This window comes from Chlamydotis macqueenii, chromosome 4, assembly GCF_036417535.1.
Source record: "Chlamydotis macqueenii isolate bChlMac1 chromosome 4, bChlMac1.mat, whole genome shotgun sequence".
Lineage (NCBI taxonomy): Eukaryota > Metazoa > Chordata > Aves > Otidiformes > Otididae > Chlamydotis > Chlamydotis macqueenii.
The window spans coordinates 5861117-5875927 of NC_141559.1; the positions used below are offsets into that span (position 1 = coordinate 5861117).

Genomic DNA, 14811 nt, shown 5'->3' on the forward strand with positions numbered 1-14811 from the left:
TTGATGCAGCCCAGGATGCGGTTGGCCTTCTGGGCTGCAAGGGCGCATTGCCAGCTCATGTTGAGCTTCTTGTCCACCAGCACTCCCAAGTCCTTCTCCTCAGGGCTGCTCTCAATCCATTTTCTGCCTAGCCTGTATTTGTGCCTGGGATTGCCATGACCCAGGTGCAGGACCTTGCACTTGGCCTAGTTGAACTTCATGAGGTTGGCACGGGCCCACCTCTCCAGCCTGTCCAGGTCCCTCTGGATGGCATCCCTCCCTTCCAGCGTGTCAACGGCACCACACAACTTGGTGTCATCGGCGAAATTCCTGAGACTTTAATCTGAGATGATTCTGTGTTCCTATTTACCTATTTCTGTAGGGCAGGACTTGCCCTTCAAGACATCACAGCAGTGCTCCCTGCTCCCAGTGGCACCTCCGCCAGCACCATGTGGAGCTCATACAAGGAACATGAGAAACGTCTCCCTGAAAGGGGCAAGGAAGTCTGGGGTGGTTCCATGGGAACTGGAGTAGGTTTTGCTTAGACGACGCTGCCTTATCTCATTGCCTTTTCTCCTTGGACAGGTCCCCATGCCCAGAAACAGAAAATGTCCAACAGCAGCTCCATCACTGAGTTCCTCCTCCTGGCATTCGCAGACACATGGGAGCTGCAGCTCTTGCACTTCTGGCTCTTCCTGGGCATCTACCTGGCTGCCCTCCTGGGCAACGGCCTCATCATCACTGCCATAGCCTGTGACCACCGCCTCCACACCCCCATGTACTTCTTCCTCCTCAACCTCTCTGTCCTTGACCTGGGCTGCATCTCCACCACTGTTCCCAAAGCCATGGCCAATTCCCTCTGGGACACCAGGGCAATCTCCTACTCAGGATGTGCTACACAGGCCTTTTTATTCATCTTTTTCCTTTCAGCAGAGTACTGGCTTCTCACTGTCATGGCCTATGACCGCTACATTGCCATCTGCAAACCCCTCCACTATGGGACCCTCCTGGGCAGCAGAGCTTGTGTCCACATGGCAGCAGGTGCCTGGGGCAGTGGGTTTCTCAATGCTCTGCTGCACACTGCCAATACATTTTCACTGCCACTCTGCCAGGGCAATGCTGTGGACCAGTTCTTCTGTGAAATCGCCCAGATCCTCAAGCTCTCCTGCTCAGAAACCTACCTCAGGGAATTTCAACTTCTTGCATTTAGTGCTTTTGTCTTTGTTGGCTGTTTTGTGTTCATATTTGTGTCCTATGTGCAGATCTTCAGGGCTGTGCTGAGGATCCCCTCTGAGCAGGGACGGCACAAAGCCTTTTCCACGTGCCTCCCTCACCTGGCCGTGGTTTCCCTTTTTCTCAGCACTGCCATGTTTGCCTACCTGAAGCCCCCCTCCATCTCCTCCTCATCTTTGAATTTACTGGTTGCTGCTCTGTACTCATTGGTGCCTCCAGCACTGAACCCCCTCATCTACAGCATGAGGAACCAGGAGCTCAAGGAAGCAGCATGGAAAATGATGACTGAATGTTTTCCAGAAGCGATCCTGTGTCCATCTTCTTCAATGTATGACTCATAGTGGAACTCCTTACTGCCCCAGCCTTTATAGGTTTTGTAGTTGTCATTCTTGCTGAGTGGGACCACACCCTATGATCTGTACTGGGCTGTGTGCCACCCTCTGCTGTTTACAAGTCTCATGAACTGCGACATCTGTCTCCAGAGGACAACTGCACCTTCCCTAGGAGGATTTCTGCCATCAGCATTAATCATTGCAGTCATGTCCCAGATATATTTCTGTGGCCCAGGCAGAGCTGACCACTTCTTCTGTGAATTCACCCCATTGCTGGAGCTCTCACATGGTGACACCGTGACACCCATGCTCTTCCCATTCATAACCTGCTTTTTAGATCCCATCCCCCCCTTTCTGTTCACGTGGCCATCCTGTGTGCATCAGAGCTGCCACCCTGGAGCAGATCTCCCATCTAGCGTGTGCAGGCAGGTAGAGACCTTTTCCACATGCTCCTCTCACCTCACTTGTGCCACTGTTTTTCATGACGCCCGTACCTTGGGTGTGTGATGCCCAGACAAGTCTTCCTGTGATCATTTGACAAAGTCCTTTCTCTACACGTTCCTCACACCCCTTGTCAACCCCTTCATCTACAGCCTTTAGACTAGAAAGTCTGGGGGGAAGGGGAACCCTGAGGAAAATGCTCAGGAAAGCTCTGCGCCACACCGAGAACCCATTGGATTCATGGGCCTGCTGGGAGAAATCACTTCTGGTTCTCTTCTGAACAGGCCCCGTGGACCTGGACTGATGTGCTCTGCCTCGTGTGCTCTCCTCTGGAAATGTGTGATATGGAGAAGGCTTGTGGTGTGGGAAGGGGCAGAAGGGTGCTGGTGGCATCTAAAGGACAAGAAAGAGATTGCTGAATGCATGTGGTAGGGGGAGAAGGGCGTGTTGTGTACCTGAACTTTTCCAAGTCCTTGAAAGTGATCTCCCGTAGTCTCCTTAGAGCAGATTGTTAACATGTGGCCTGAAGAGGTGGATGATGTGGCTGGTAGGAAGCTGGTTGGATGATCAAAAGTAAATGCTGTCAGTAGCAGACAGTCCTCCAAGGAGCCAGATACTAGCAGAATCCCTCCGTGATCAGCAAAATTTCATTAAAAAATCATTAAAAGCCTAATGCTGCCAGAAAAGAAGCTGTTTCAGAGTGCTTTCTCTGCATAGCTTTCAATGTTTTTCAAAAACTCCCATTCTGGACTAGATTCAGTTGGTTACACAGAGGTGGCCACTGCATCCAAGATACCCTGTGCTGACTGGAGCACCCGTGTGGGAAAGGGAGCCCAGGAACCCTTCTGGTGCATGAGCTGGGTTGCAGGCAGGGTACCTCTGTGATGGTGCAGGGCATCACCTTCCTCCAGCGCTGCTGGGTGGGCCGTGAAGAGGCTGTAATTTCAAGCACAGCAGCACAACGTTTCCTCTCAGACACTGGCTGTGAGGTCACTTCTGACTGGTCAGCAGCAGGGAGAGAGATACTGTGCGGTCATGAAGGTCGTCAGCAAGCTGCCCCCAATAAGATGACACACTGGGGGAGGTTAGGAGAAGGCTGGGCAAGAGAGATGAGAGCTCTGGGGGAGGGAAGAGAGACTTGGCCAAAAGATTAAAAAATATTTTGAGGAGGACAAATGGGTTATAGTGATGTTGCTGTGAAAACACCGACTGTGAAACATTCATGTGAATCCCTGACACTATCTCTAACCAGGAACCTTAAGCCCTAACCTGTTCCTAAAGGCCACTGCTCACCCTGACAGCAATCCACCAGTACTGACCTAACTGAGGTTAAGCTGTCCCTAACCTCAAACCTTACACCTAAGCCAAATCTCAAACGCACAATCCCTTACCCGCACTCTTACCCTACTGCTCACCCTAGCCCCTAGCCTTTATCTCTGGTATTTAAATTCTAGCCTTAATCTTAGCCCTGGCTCCAGCCCTAATCAAAACCCTAGCCCACAAAGCTAGCCCACGCCTTAAACACTAACCAGGCACCCTCAGCAGAACACCAGACCTTGCCCCTAAGCCTTTGCCTAATCCCTAACTCTCAAAGGTGAGCTCTAATCCCACAGCCCTACCCTAACTGCTGAAACCCTCTTTCCCACGCTCTAACGCGCTCATAATCATCCTCTCTCCTCACCCTGCCTTCAGCTGTGTGGTCCCTTGGGGCAGGGCAGGGATCGTGAGGACCAAGAGCAATGTCATGGTGTTGGAAGAGGAATGTGAGGTGACCTGTATCTGATCAGCTCATAGGCCGCAAGGGGGAGATGGGTGAGCGTGCTGTGGTGTGGTCAGCTGTGCCTCAGGATCTCATGGACCAGCAGGAGGCACATGGCTGTGAGGGAGGCTGTGAGGTCACTTCTCTCTTTGGAGTTGAGAAGCCAGCAGCAAGAACATGGCTGGGAAAGGGGCTGTGAGGTCACTTCTTTCTGAAGGAGCTGATAGGTCAGCCCTTGACTCGTGGCTGGGATAGGTACTTCTAAGCTCACATCTGTCAGCAACCTGACAGGCCAGCAGAAGGTGCCTGGCTGCCACACTGATTGTGAGATCCTCTCTGCCCAAGTTCCTGGTGAGTCCTTCCAGGAAGAGGCCTTGAATATGAGTTGGCAAGTCCCTTCCACTAGAGTACAGGACAGGTCAGCAGCAGGAACATGGCTTGGTTGTGTCTACTGGAGAAGTTGAAAGATACATGTCTTGGAAGATCACAATGATTTTACTTTTGTTTCATCAGTTGATAGGCCACAAGAAGGCGGATGGTTTTGGCTTATTTTTATGACATCAATTGTTTCTGAGAAGGTCATAGGCCAGTAGGAGGCACTTGGCCATGGAGGGGAACATGGGCTTACTTTAGTCTCCAGTGTGCTTGAGTGACTGGCCATCAGCAGACACAGGGCTGTGGTGTTGACTATGATGTCACTTGTGCCTGAGAACCTGCCAGTCACAGACACATGACCTGGCGGTTGTTTTACACTAGGAGTTCTGGTTTGTTTAGAATGGAAAGGAATGGAATGGAATAGAATACAATAGAACAGAACAGAACAGTTCAGTCAGATGTGACAAGGATTCTAGAACGACAGAATCCTAGAATATCTCCAGTTGGAAGGAGCCCACAGAATCACTATGTCCAGCTCCTCTGCTCCTCGCAGGACTACCTAAACCCAAACCATATGACTAAGAGCATCATCCAGATGCTCCTAGAACTCTGACAGACTTTGTGCTGTGACCAGTTTCCTGGGGAGCCTGTTTGAGTGGCCAGCCATCCTCTCAGTGAAGAATCTTTTCCTTATTTCTGATCTGAACTTCCCCTGACGCAGCTTCATTTCATTTCCACTTGTCCTATTACTGCGCACCAGAGGGAGGAGATCAGCACCTCCTCCACCACTGCCCGCCTTGAGGAAGTTGTAGGCTGCAATGAGGTTACCCCTCAGCCTTCTCTTCTCCAAGCTGAACAAACCAAGTGACCTCAGCTGCTCCGCAGAAACCTTGCAATTGAGACCTTTCACCATCATGGTCGCCCTCCTCCGGACACACTCTGATAGTCTGAGCAATCAGGTTGTTCCTCAGTCTCCTTTTCCCAAAACTAGACAAGTCCGGAGTCCTCAGCCGCTCCTCATAGCACATGCCTTCCAGCCCTTTCACCAACTTTGTTGACGACTTCTGGGCACACTAAAGGACCTTCACTTTCTTTTAAAACGGTGAGTTCCAAAACTGCACAGAGGACTCCATTTGAGTGTGCACCAATGCTTTTGTCAGAAATATCAGTTCCTAGCTGGCAGTCCAGAGTACCCATGCAAACCAGCAGTGCTGGAGAGGCATCTACTGTGTGTGAAAATAAGTGGGTTGGATCAATATTTGTTTCATTTTGCTGTGTAAAAACAGAAAATCCAAATACCTACAGAATGAAGTTCTGATCACCTATCTGGTCCATGTCCTTCTTGTGTTGGGGGCTCCAGAACTGGACACAGTACTCCAGGTGGGGTCTCACCAGGGCAGAGTAGAGGGGGAGAATCACCTCCCTCGACCTGCTGGCCACGCTTCTCTTGATGCAGTCCAGGATGCGGTTGGCCTTCTGGGCCGCAAGGGCTCATTGCTGGCTCATGTTGAGCTTCTCATCCACCAGCACCCCCAAGTCTCTCTCTTCAGGGCTGCTCTCAATCCATTCCCCGCCCAGCCTGGATTTGTGCCTGGGATTGCCATGACCCAGGTGCAGGACCTTGCACTTGGCCTGGTTGAACTTCATGAGGTTGGTACGGGCCCACCTCTCCAGCCTGTCAAGGTCCCTCTGGATGGCATCCCTCCCTTCCAGCGTGTCGACGGCACCACACAGCTTGGTGTCGTCAGCGAACTTGCTGAGGGTGCACTCTGTTCCACTGTCCATGTCGCCAACAAAGATGTTCAACAGGGCTGGACCTAATACGGACCCCTGAGGGACGCCACTCGTCACCAGTCTCCACCTGGACATTGAGCCACTGACCACCACTCTCTGAGTGTGGCCATCCACACAATGTTACTGGCGTATGTTCAACCTGGTGCCCAGCGAGACCCCTGAGGCCTTTCCCGCCAAGCTGCTTCCTAGTTGGTTGTCCCCGTCAAACATTGGTGCATGAGGCTGTGCTTCTCCAGGGGTAGGACTTTGTGCTTCCCCTTGTTGCACTTCATGAGTTTCCTCACGTCCCACCTCACAGTCTGCTCATCCAGTCCACACAGCAACAGCTTCTGTATGAGGATCCTAGGGCAGACAGTGTTGAAAGCCTTCCTGAAGGCCAGGCAGGCAATATCCACTGCTCTCCCCTCATCTACTGGGTCAGTCGCTTCATCCTAGAGGTTTATCAAGTTTTTAAGCATGATTTCCCCTTGGTGAAGCCACGCGGACAACTCCTGATTACTTTATTGTTTTTTAAGTGTCTGTTAATGGTTTCTAGGATTAGCTTCTCCATCACCTTCCAGGGGATCAAACTGAGGGTGACAGACCTGTAGTTCCCTCGTTCTTCCTTCTTGCCACTCTTGAATATGGGACTGACATTTGCTTTCCTCCTGTCTTCAGGCACTTCTCCCAGTCACCATCATCGATCAAAGATTATCAAGAGTGTCCTCAAAATGACATCAAAAAGTCACTGTTCCCTGACCCCTAACTCTTTTACCTAGAGTATATTTCCCTTGTTCCAGCCATTCCCACTGGTCTCTAGGACCTGGGATTCCTGAAAGCCAGTCTTGCTAGTGAAGACAGAGGTGAAGAAAGCATTCAGTACCTCCATGTTATCCATGTCTTGTGTAAGCCAGTCCCTTGATCGTTGAGCAAGGGGCCCACGTTTTCCATAGTCTTCCTTTTCTCACCTATGTACTTGTTGAGGCCATTCTTGTTGTCTTTGATTTGACATCCCTGGCCAGATTCAATTCCATTTGGGTATTAGCTTTCCTGACTTCATTCCTGGATGCGTGGATAATATCTGTTTGTTTCTCCCAGTTATTCATCCTTGCTTTCACGCTGTATATGCCTTATTTTTGTATCTGAGAGCTGAGGGGTCAGCAAGAGAAGACAGAAGAACATTGGCCAGAAGGGTTGAAGACCAGCTCCTGGAGGGAGTCATATTGTCTGTCTGTCTATATAGGTATAACTTTTTCCACGAACACTGCCTGGCACACCAACTTTCATCGACTCGGTTTCCACTGGTGCTTGATTTGCTTGCTTTGTATCCTCATTTGGTGTTGCCGAGATGGTTGTCACAGTAATTCATAGCTGGGACAGAAATTAAACTAGTACGTCTTTTATTTTTTATATAGTGTCCTGAAACTTCTCCTGCTGTTATTGTGTCAGACACACCTCATTCAGGGTGAGCCATCAGCACACAGACATTAACAGCCGACCAAATGGAGCTTAAGTCCAGGAGAACTTTGAGTAACTTGGGGAATTGGCCAAGAGAAACCTCTTGAAGTTTGCCAGAAGAAGTGGCCAGTCCTGCACCAGAGGGGAGAACAACCCCATTTATTGGGCCAACTGTAACCCGACATGCTGAGAAGTGACTCTGAGGAGAAGGCACTACGAGGGACGCCATACAAGCCAGTGGTGCCTGCTCACCATGAACAAGGCCAGCTGGGGCTGCATTAGGAAGAATGTGTCAAATCAGACCACTTGAGCTACCTTCCCCTTCAACCCAGCACTGGTGTGACTCCATACACAGGTGTGTCCCTGTCTGCAGTTCCACATTTTGGAGGAGTTGGGAGGAGCTGGAGAGTGCCCAGAGGTGGTCTGCCAAGATGGGCTTCAGAGCCTCAAGCATATGTTCTGTGAATAGAGGAAGAAGGACCTGGGCATCTTTGGCCCAGAGACGGAGAGGCTGAGAGTAGGAGTAGCCTGAGAGTGCTTGAAGGGTGGTTTCAGAGATGGTGGAGCTTTGTTTCACAGTAGTAAAAGCATGACAAGGAAATAATGGAAGAAAGTGTAACTTAGGCTGTTGAGACAGGGAAAAAAAACCAGAAAGAAATGTCTCTCCAAGGGTAGTTCTGTTCTGTACAGGTCACCAACAGAGATCCTGGACCATACCATCGCTTTGTGTTTCAAGGAACAGCTAGAGGGAATGGAAAGCGTAAGGGCAGTGAGATCTTCAGGTGAGAGCGAGGTGGGGAAGCAAGGAAGATTTTTAAAGCCTGCAGGGAAAGAGCCGCAGATGTGAGACTCTGTAGAACACCCTGTGGTGGAGATGGTCAAGGGCTGTGGCAAGGCTAAAAGCCCCCAACAGAGACAAGGTCTTTATCACCACTATGGCTGTTATGTGAACCACCAAGGCCTACCAGGAGACACCATACCTTGGTGGGACCAGGACATGAAGGCCTCCTCACCCCACCAAGGAGAGACCCATAACCATCGCACCGTAGTTCTGCACTTGGCATCACACATTCCCACATCACACTGCCCCAGGAAAAGCCCTGAGCAATGTGTGACCCACAGGATCTCCCTTCCCAGGGGCTGGGGGTCAGGCCATGGCCCTTTGTCTTCATGCAACACATGGAGGTTCACTCAGCATCAGAGCCACCTTTACATCGCCTTTGCCTGCCTCTCATCTCTGCCTCCCATTTTCTCCTCTAATCAGCCCCCAGGGAGGCTTTGTTGGTAAGGATCCCCAGTGGGACCCATTAATACTCCCTGAAACTGTAGGGGTTGCTTCTGACATTGGCTTCTTCAGGAGTTTGTCCAGGCTCCTCTCAGTGTCTGAGGTTCATGGTCTCAGCACCAAATGCACCCTGGGGCTCGTTAAAATGCAAAAAGCCATGACTCTTCCAATTATTTCCTACAATCTTCAAGTCTTGGACAGCTAATTGGAGAGGTCTCCAGAGTGGACATAAAGGGGAAGTTTTCACTGAGTATTTAACACAAAAGTATTTTTTACTTTTAAGTTTCTTAATTTTCTTTCAATTTTATTACTTTTTCAGTTGTCAGAAGGAGTGATTGCAGCATTGTCCAGTTGATATGGATGCAGGGGATTTGCTAATGGTATCAGGATGGGTAGGACCAGCTCCTCCTGGAGGTCAGACACTGCATGGACAACCTGATTCCTCACCACTCCAGCCCCACCATTTCTTTCATCAGCCCCCTGGGACTTGCATCACTTTTCCTGACACCAGACTTCTCCACCCAAGTCTGCAGCTGGAGGTGACAGCTCCTCTGCACCAACTCCCACCTGCTTTCCTGAGAGACCTGGCTGCACACAGGCACAGCAGGGTTTCCTTCATTGCAAACAAAGGGAAGGAGAGGATGGTAAAGTTTAATAAACAAGAACCCACACTCCTCATCTGTATGCTAAGTCTAAGGTGCTTCCAATGAGGTTCACCACCCACAAGGGACAACCTCACTGGAGATGCTTTTCACAGGTAGATACAAACACAGTGAAGGAGCTGCATGAAGAGATAATCCTATTGCTGAGAGATGAGGTGAGGCTTCTGACTCTCTGAAGCTCAAAGCAGCACCTGGGTACTTGAGAGGGATCTGATTCTGAACAAGGTGCAAGGGCAGGGGGAAACTGGAGAGCACTGGAAAGGCTGTAGGTCCCCATGCGGCACCTGGGCTCTTGGCTCCTGAACCCCTCCTGCATGCTGCAGCTGCACCTTGCTCCAGAGAAGTTCAATAGAGATGGGAGCTTGGAAAAACAATTTTGAACTGGTTTCTTTATTGTGTCTCTCTACACAAGGAGTCTAGCGCCATTTTTACATGAGGTGTTTGGATCAAAAGAACCCAGGAATCGAATGCCAAGAATAATATTATTTAAGCGGAAATTTTAGAATCCTAGAATATTTAGGTTTGGAAGGAACCTTTAAATGTTGTCTAGTCTAACACCTCTGCAGGGAGCATGGACATCTTCAAGCAGATCAGGTTCCTCAGAGCCTCATCCAACCTGGCCTTGAATTTTACCAGGTACGGGACATTCACCACCTCTCTGGGCAACCTGGGCCAGGGTTCCACCACCCTCAGTTTAAAAAAAAAAATTCCTAATATCTAATCTAAATCTACCTCCCTTGTCAGAGACAGAAAAGGTTAATTAATGTCTCAATATCGCTAAAGGATGGATGAAACCGAGCAAAACGTCCACAAACCACAATGCTAAAAACTTCAATAACTGTGAAAGAATGTCTAGACAAATATCCTGGTTTTGTAGCTGAAGCAGCAACATGTGCTTATAAACTCCAAGAACTGCAAAACGGGGTGTCTTGTTTTTGTACCCTTCCCCCAGAATAGAGCCAAACCCTGTGCATGAGCTCAGGCCCGGGACGATACCAAGCATGCACAGCATTGCCAAGGGACTGCACAATGGAGGCCTGCTCTGGGGGATGCAAAATGACTTTGTGGACACTGTCTTGCTGGACATCAGGTAACCGCACGGCTTACCAAGAACAAGCGGGCCTTGCATTTGCAGAGAGCTAACGCCCACCACCACAGAGACAGATCAGCATGATGCAGCAATCACAAGCTAAACCACAGGCAGGAAGCACCTGACCTCCTAAGATGGAAAGACTGGTAAAGGCCCCCAAAACATCAAGAAGGGGGGGGCTGATACACAGGACTACAAAAAGTGTCGCTGCATGAACCCGTCTGAGGATCTCCACCCCACTCAGATGGACCTTCGGGACGCCGATTCTCCGTGGAGCCATTGTCATCCTTTTGAGGTGCCCACCCCACCCACTCTGTAAGACGGACTTTAGGACACTGACTCTCCATTGTGGTATTTTCTCCACACTTATTTTCTCTTTTCCTGTCTCTCCTCTTTTCTCTTTCTGTCCCACCATCACCCTTTCTGTCTGAATGAAATAAAGAACCAACATATGCGTATGACACCGTTGTGTCTTAATTCTGTAACTGAGAAATTCGTACCTTTCACAACCGGACCTTTATCGGTTCGTGACAGGAAGGAAAATAGAAAAGTGCAGAGGCCCGACCTCAGAGGAGGAGGCTTTGGCCTAGTCTTGTGATTTGTAGTGGGGGAGCCCATGTGAGCAGCACAGAAGGGCAGCAGAGCTCAGTAGAGCTGGTCTTCAAGGACAGCGCTTTTCAAGTCCAAGACCGTCTGCACCAACAGTCAGGAAAACAAGAAGAGATATTCAGGAGAGATGCTTGAGGAAGCAGGAAATTCCTGGGAAAGCTCCATGGCAAAAAGGAAGCATACAGGAGATGGATGCAGAGACTTGAAAGAAAGAAGGAATTCAGAAATAGGGTTGGTTTTAGGAAAGCTGCAGAGTTGACACTTGCAAGGGAGTTCAGGGGCAAAACAATCAGCTGTTCCTACTTGAGGAAAAGTGAAAGAAGAAATGAAGAGAATGTGTGGCCACTGCTGGGTTTAGTAAGAGCAGGAATAGATAGGTTTGAGGTACTCTTGGCCTTTGTCTTCTCCAGCAAGGTCTCTCAGTTGTGTGTGCCTAAAAGGCAGAGCCCAGCCAGAACACAGCAGTGGATGGAGATGAAGTCAGAGGTTACTTAGGTAAGGTCAAGCATTAAGAGTCTGTTGCACCAGATGGGATGGATCTTAGGGTGCTAAGAGACCAGGATGATGTCATAGCAGGGCTGTTCCAAGACATTTTGTGAGGTCGTAATGTCTGGAGAAAGCAAAAAGCCAATCTTGCGTCCATCTTCTAAAAAGACCCAAGGACTGAGCAGGGGAATTACAGGCTGCAGTGACAGAGGCCAGGAGCTGTGTGGCTGGGCAACAGCTCTGTGGGAAAAGGCTGTGGTGGTCCTTCAGTTTCATGAGGCAAAACAGGACCCAGCAGAGAAGGTGGCCAACAGCATCCAGGGCTGCATGAGCAGCACCACAGCCAGGAGAAGTGATTATCTCCTTCTGCTCAGCACTTTTTACAGTACATCCAAAATAGCTCAGGCTTAGCTGTGCACTGGTGATGAGACATTGGCAAAGAGGAGTCAGTTCACTGCAGGGCTACTCAGATGGTAATCCTTCCATTATCCTTCAAATGTTTCTGTAATTTCCCCAAGAATATCAGTATTTACAAGAATCACAACAACAAAAGCATCCCCATCTCCTCCCCAGTTCTAAATCTATTTCTGGCAGTTCAGTACTGAGTGGTGCCTCCAGCAGTGAACCCCTGCATCTACAGCAGGAGGAACAAGGAGCTCAAGGATGCCCTGAGGAGAGTATATGAATACACATTATTCCATCATTAATAAGGACCCACCATCTACATATAAGTCCCAGGAATACAATAAAGTTCCAGTCTATCTTTTGCTGTTCTATTTTTTTTATTTTGCATTGTGGAGGCAGAAAGTGCAACGCAGCTGTTTGACATTGACGAATTTGGGCTATGTCCTGGAACAACGCTTGCTCAATAACAAAAAACAGCAACTAGAACAAGAAAAGGAAATAGCAAAGGCAAAAATAGTAAAGACAACCAAAAACCTATAACCAATCCAAATGAAGCATAAGGCACGTGAACAGTAAATTGCTACCAATCAAATCAAATAATTAAGTGTGTGCACTTCGTGTGTAACTTAGAGTGTAAAACGCCTACTAACAATAAAGGTCTCTGGAACACCATCCACGCAGTCCGTGTTTTTACTGCCACAATTTTCACTGGCTCTACTACATTCCTCAAGTAAATGACCTCCCCTTGTCAGAGAATGAAACCCAGATACTTTACACTTCTCTTACAAACTGTATCTTATGTGGAGAAGCCCGATGGCCCTTCTCCGCAAGGCAAACAGGAAGGTACAGGTGTCAGCTACGTAAGATTCCTAATGAATCCTTCACATCATATACCAAAACCAGTTCTATTTTTTAAAAAACCCAACGTCCTGCAAATTTTCTACTAAAATTTTAGAAAAATAATGGAGAACCCAGGAAAGCTTTGATGGGAATCTTGCTCATGTTAGCTGTATCTTTCCCCAAGTAGATACTGAAAGTTATCGAGATTCAGATGGCTGAGTGCACTGGTTTAGAGAAGAAAACTTTGCCCCTGTATCTATCAGTCAGGAATATTTACGTTCATCAATGAAAAGATGTAAGATTCTCATAAGAAGGAGCATAAAGAAAATCATATTGAGAGGCTCCTGGAGTGACTGCACCACAGGACCCTGCTAACTGCCAATCCTGGGTGACACCGAGCTGTCCTTTTTGCGTACAGCAAGGAAAGATTGCACCGCAGCAGCGAGAGGTCCTTTAGGGAGGCCTGGGTTTTGTTCTGCACTTTTACCTTGGGTTTTGTCATCCTGGGCACTCCCGTTTCCGATGGCCTTGTTGTCCAGGATACCGACAACAGTTTACAACAGTCTCCTCTTCTTAGAGATCCAGTGCTTCTGACATTTTCTCCTCTGCCTCCACCTTGGAAATCTCCCCCTCCCTGTCCTCTCAACCTAGGATTATTGTTCAATGCCACTGCCAGCAGACGAGCTTTGTGTGCCTCTCCTTTCTGAGGGTTTTGCTGCAGCTGTCTTTCATCTTTTCCATTAAACATGAATGTAGCAATGCAATTTCATCCAAGCCTTTGCCCGGCCATCCTGGGCTTAGAAAAATATTTCTTAATACGTGAGGCTGCCTGATCTACAAAGAAAGAGACCATCAAAGTCTGATTTTCCTCATTTCCAGGGCTGACTCCTCTAAACATGCTCACTTGTTTAAACAATTGGGTGTAATATTGAGAAGGATGTTCAGCATATCCTTGATGGCATCCTCGGATCTTAGCCCCATTTACAGTCTTCCTTCCTGGCAGTTCTAACGACTCTGACAATCTCCTGTCACGGTTCACAGCACATCTGTATTGGCTGGTAAATTTGAGGGACTGACCTGGGTCACTGGTTGGCCATGGAGTTCTGCCCTGTGCTTCACAGGCCCATTTGCTAATTGTTTCCCAGATTTCAATTCTGTCATCAGCAGTGAAAAGAGTCTCAAACACTCCCTGCACGTCAGCCCACAGAGGGCTAGAGATGCCAAAGATGCCACCTACAGTTTGCATCACCTTCCCTGTGTCATCCCACTCTGGGCACTTGTTACCCCAAACCCAAATCAGCAGGTGCAAATGGCACGTAGGCTGTTCCCACAGAAAGCTGACCAGATTCCGGTCCCAGCTCTTTTATTTCTTGTTGGAGAGCTGTTTGCAAACCAGAAGCAGCAGCGGGAGCCAAAACCAGATCAAAAGCAGAAGAAAGAGCCGTAGCATGGGCAGGTGGAGCTGAATGTGGCACGTCCCTGATTTTCCTGTTCAGACAGAGACTTTTACTCAATTTCCAACCTGGAGGGGAAACTTCTCTCTCAGATTTAATAGCTCTGGAATGTAAAGAGATACTATTTTTCCCATTTGTTCACAACCCTACTTTTTCTCCACTCTGGAGGGGAACATTTGCTTTGATACCTGTAAGTATCCCAGACATACCAAGGGCTACTTCTTGTGATGGGAACCAGATCTCCCATTGCTGGCATAATTAACTCAGCTTAATCAAAAGAACCAGAGTGCGGCCACGGTTGGTTCACATCACCAAAGGCAGTCACTCCTGGCCAAATTTCCTGACACACGGCTTGGCTTTTTGGTGACTCAGCCATCCCATCAGGTTCCAGTGTTGCAGCAATTAATCTGCTGGGGAATCTTCCACTATCCTTCCTCGGCATCCCATTATTCCAAAATCACCTCCTTACTTCCAAACAAGCTCCACACTTCACTGATCACCCTGTGCTCCAGCCTCTTGAGAGGAACTCGGCAACAAGGCAGCAGTGCAGGTCACGGGGTACGCATGGGAGAGAGACATTGGACCAGGTGAGTCAGCTGTGTCCTTTCTGGGTTTCCAAAGTGTTACAAA

The 14811-nt window shown here is 48.8% G+C and overlaps 1 protein-coding gene across 1 annotated transcript; it reads left to right on the forward strand.

Moving 5' to 3' along the window:
* Positions 1 to 587: 587 nt before the first annotated feature.
* LOC147600799 (olfactory receptor 14C36-like) lies at positions 588 to 1553 on the forward strand. Its single transcript, XM_086746834.1, has one exon. It carries the CDS (start codon positions 588 to 590, stop codon positions 1551 to 1553), a length of 966 nt encoding a protein of 321 aa, XP_086602960.1.
* The last annotated feature ends 13258 nt before the right edge of the window (positions 1554 to 14811 follow it).